General features: G+C 39.9%; 1 protein-coding gene across 1 annotated transcript in view; it reads right to left on the bottom strand.

Moving 5' to 3' along the window:
* Window positions 1–3,684, bottom strand: part of LOC105534982 (dynein heavy chain 14, axonemal) — a gene marked incomplete at its 3' end in the record, with an annotated part of 322,900 nt that overhangs the window by 221,824 nt on the left and 97,392 nt on the right. Inside the window, exon 10 of the mRNA XM_011973918.1 lies at window positions 101–168. Within this exon, the coding sequence (XP_011829308.1) occupies window positions 101–168 (68 nt within the window). The remainder of the gene's footprint in view (window positions 1–100; window positions 169–3,684) is intronic.

Here is a 3,684-nt window from a genome sequence, read left to right as displayed (position 1 = left end):
TGAAAATGCAGAAATCACCGGTCTTCTGTGTTGCTCGCGCTGGAAGTTGGAGACTGGAGCTGTTCCTATTCGGCCATCTTGCTCCATCCCCCCAAAGTATGTTAAAACTATAAGTGAGTTTGGAAACTTTATTAAGGCTGTGTTACATTTAAATGCAAACAGAGCACACTGGAAAAAACAATGGTGGGAGAAAAAAGAAGAAATAGGAGGCTCATGCTGAGCCTAAGTTGTCACCCCTGCTGGGATTCAGATGTATTTGATCATGTCCAAAGATGTTTCTGGGACCTGAGGCTGGAAAATACCTAGCTGAATGAGTTGACTTACATAGTAAAAGGAACCTGGGGAGACTCTTGGGGAAGAAAAGAGCTCTGCCTGGAAGATATAGTAGAACACAGAATGGGGCACAGCACAGACATCCTGCTTCAGCATGGAACACAGCCTGTCTCCCAAGTGTCCCTAGCCTGTTTAAAAACTCTGGGACCACTATGAGATAGAATGCTTGGCATGAACATCAGTGTCCTACAATCAGCACCAGTAGTAGAGACAATAGGAGAAATCCTATAGTGATTTCTTGGACAGCTGATACCAAAGAGGGTGGTCAAAACAGGAAAACAATTGGGACAAAACATAGGGAAACTCACTGGACATAAATGGGGAAAACTTTGCAGAGGCTGAGGTGTAGCAAAGAGTCTGTGAAATGCTATTGTGACTGCCCCCCCGCAACTGTATCCACAGATTTATGAGTCCTGTAATACTAGCTTTAACAGTTTGAACAAAATCCATGAGAGAAAAGCCACAAGTTAGTATCCATTAGCTTGTATTAGAAATATTAGATTATAATACAATTTTATATGTTCATAAATCATATGAGTACTAAAATTACCTAAAGAGAAAAATTTTTTGCTTGTATTACTGAACATTAGCATTACTAACAAATACTGTTATTACAGAGCTTTTCAATAAAAGCACATTAATTCAGAGTAATAAGACAAGAGGGCTCTTCAGGTGTGTGGCCAGTATACCCACTTTGCTTTTTATCTCGCTGGGCATGGTGGCTCATGCCTGCAATTCCAGCACTTTGGGAGGCTGAAGCGGGTAGATCACACTGAGGTCAAGAGTTCGAGACCAGCCTGGCCAACATGGTAAAACCCCACCTCTACTAAAAATACAAAAATTAGCCGGGCATGGTGGTGCCACCTGTAATACCAGCATAAGAATTGTTTGAACCTGGGAGGCAGAGGTTGCAGTAAGCCAAGATCATGCCACTGGACTCCAGCTTGGGCAACAGAGTGAGACGTCTGCCTTAAGAAAAAAAATGTATGTGGAAACAAATACAAATAACCATCAGGTAATATTAGGAACACCTCTAGGCACACAAACTAGAAAATCTGGAAGAAATGGATATGTTCCTAAACATACATACTCTCCCAAGGCTGAACCAGAAAGAAGTTGAAGCCCTGAACAGACGAATAATGGACTCCAAAATGTAAGCAGTAATAAATAGCCTACCAACCAAAAAAAGCCCAGGACCGAACACATTCACAGCCAAATTCTATCAGATATACAAAGAAGAGCTGACTGGTACCATTCCTACTGAAAATATTCTTAAAAATCGAGGAGGAGGGACTCCTCTGTAACTCATTCTATGGGAACAGCATCACCCTAACACTAAAACCTGGCAAAGACACAACAACAACAAAAAACTTCAGGCCAATATCCTTCATGAACGCCAATGAAAGAATCTTCAACAAAATACTGGCAAATCGAATCCAGCAGCATATCAAAAAGCTTATCCACCACTATTAACTAGGCTTTATGCCTGGGGTGCAAGGTTGGTTCAATATATGCAAATCAATAAATATATTCATTACATAAACAAAACTAAAGACAAAAAAACTACATGATAATCTCAATAGATGCAGAAAAGGCTTTTGATATAATTCAACATCCTTCATGTTAAAAACTCTCAATAAACTAGGTATTGCAGGAACGTACCTCAAAATAATGAGTCATTTATGACAAACTCATAGCCAACACCAATAATGAGTCATTTATGACAAACTCACAGCCAACACCATACTGAATGGGCAAAAACTGGAAGCATTTCCCTTGAAAACTGACACAAGACAAGTATGCCCTCTCTCACCACTCCTATTCAACATAGTCTTGGAAGTCCTGGCCACAGCAATCAGGCAAGAGAAAGAAAGGGCATCCAAATAGGAAGACAGGAAGTCAAACTATCCCTGTTTGCAGATGCCATGATTCTATATCTAGAAAAACCCATCGTCATGGCCCAAAAGCTTCTTTCAGTGAAGTCTCAGGATACAAAATCAATGCACAAAAATCACTAGCATTCCTACACACCAACAACAGCCATGCCAAGAACCAAATCAGGAACACAATCCCATTCACTGTTGTCACAAAAACAATAAAATACCTAGGAATACAGCTAACCAGGGAGGTGAAAGATCTCTTCCAAGGAAAACTACAAAACACTGATCAAATGGAAAATGGAAAAACATTCCATTCTTATGGACAAGAAGAATCAATATTGCTAAAATGACCATACTGTCCGGTGTAATTTATAGATTCAATGCTATTCCTATCAAACTACCAATGACATTTTAATTCATAGAATTAGAAAAAACTATTTTACAATTCATATGAAACCAAAATGAGTCTGAAAAGCCAAGGCAATCCTAACCAAAAAGAATAAGGCTGGAAGCATCACATTACCCAACTTCAAACTATATTATAAGGCTACAGTTACCAAAACAGCATGGTACTGGTACAAAAAACAGGCACATAGACCAATGGAACAGAGTTGAGAGCCCCAAAATAAGGCTGTATACATACAACCATCTGATCTTTGACAAACATGACAAAAACAATGGAGAAAAGACTCCCTATTCAACAAATGATGCAGAAGATTGAAACTGGGCCCCTTCCTTTCACCATATACAAAAATCAACTCAAGATGGATTAAACACTTAAATGTAAAACCCAAAACTATAAAAGCCCTGGAAGACAACCTAGGCAGTACCATTTTGGACATAGGAACAGGCAAAGATTTCATGATGAACTCTTTCAATTGACAAAAGCAATTGCAACAAAAGCAAAGATTGACAAATGGGATCCAGTTAAACTAAGGAGCTTCTGCAAAGCAAAAGAAACTATCAACAGAGTAAACAGACAACCCATAGAATGGAAGAAAATTTTTGCAAACTATGCATCTGACAAAGGCCTAATATCTAGAATCTATAAGCAACTTTAACAAATTTACAAGCAAAAAACAAACAACTCTATTAAAAAGTGGGCAAAGGACATGAAGGGAGACTTTTCAAAAGAAGACATATATGCAGGCAACAAACATACGAAAAGAAAGCTCAGGCTGGGCGCAGTGGCTCACACCTGTAATCCCAGCACTTTGGGAGGCCAAGGAGGGTGGATCACAAGGTCAGGAGTTTGAGACCAGCCTGACCAACATGGTGAAACCCCATCTCTACTAAAAATACAAAAATTAGCCAGGCATGGTGGCGCATGCCTATAATCCCAGCTACTCAGGAGGCTGAGGCAGGAGAATTGCTTGAACCCGGGAGGCAGAGGTTGCAGTGAGCCAAGATTGCACCACTGCACTCCAGCCCAGGTGACAGAGCAAGACTCCATCTCAAAAAAAAAAAAAAA

The sequence above is a fragment of the Mandrillus leucophaeus genome, unplaced genomic scaffold (genome assembly GCF_000951045.1).
Source record: "Mandrillus leucophaeus isolate KB7577 unplaced genomic scaffold, Mleu.le_1.0 Scaffold1005, whole genome shotgun sequence".
Lineage (NCBI taxonomy): Eukaryota > Metazoa > Chordata > Mammalia > Primates > Cercopithecidae > Mandrillus > Mandrillus leucophaeus.
The sequence above is the reverse complement of the archived record's forward strand: the minus strand, read 5'-3'. Positions and strand labels throughout refer to the sequence as shown.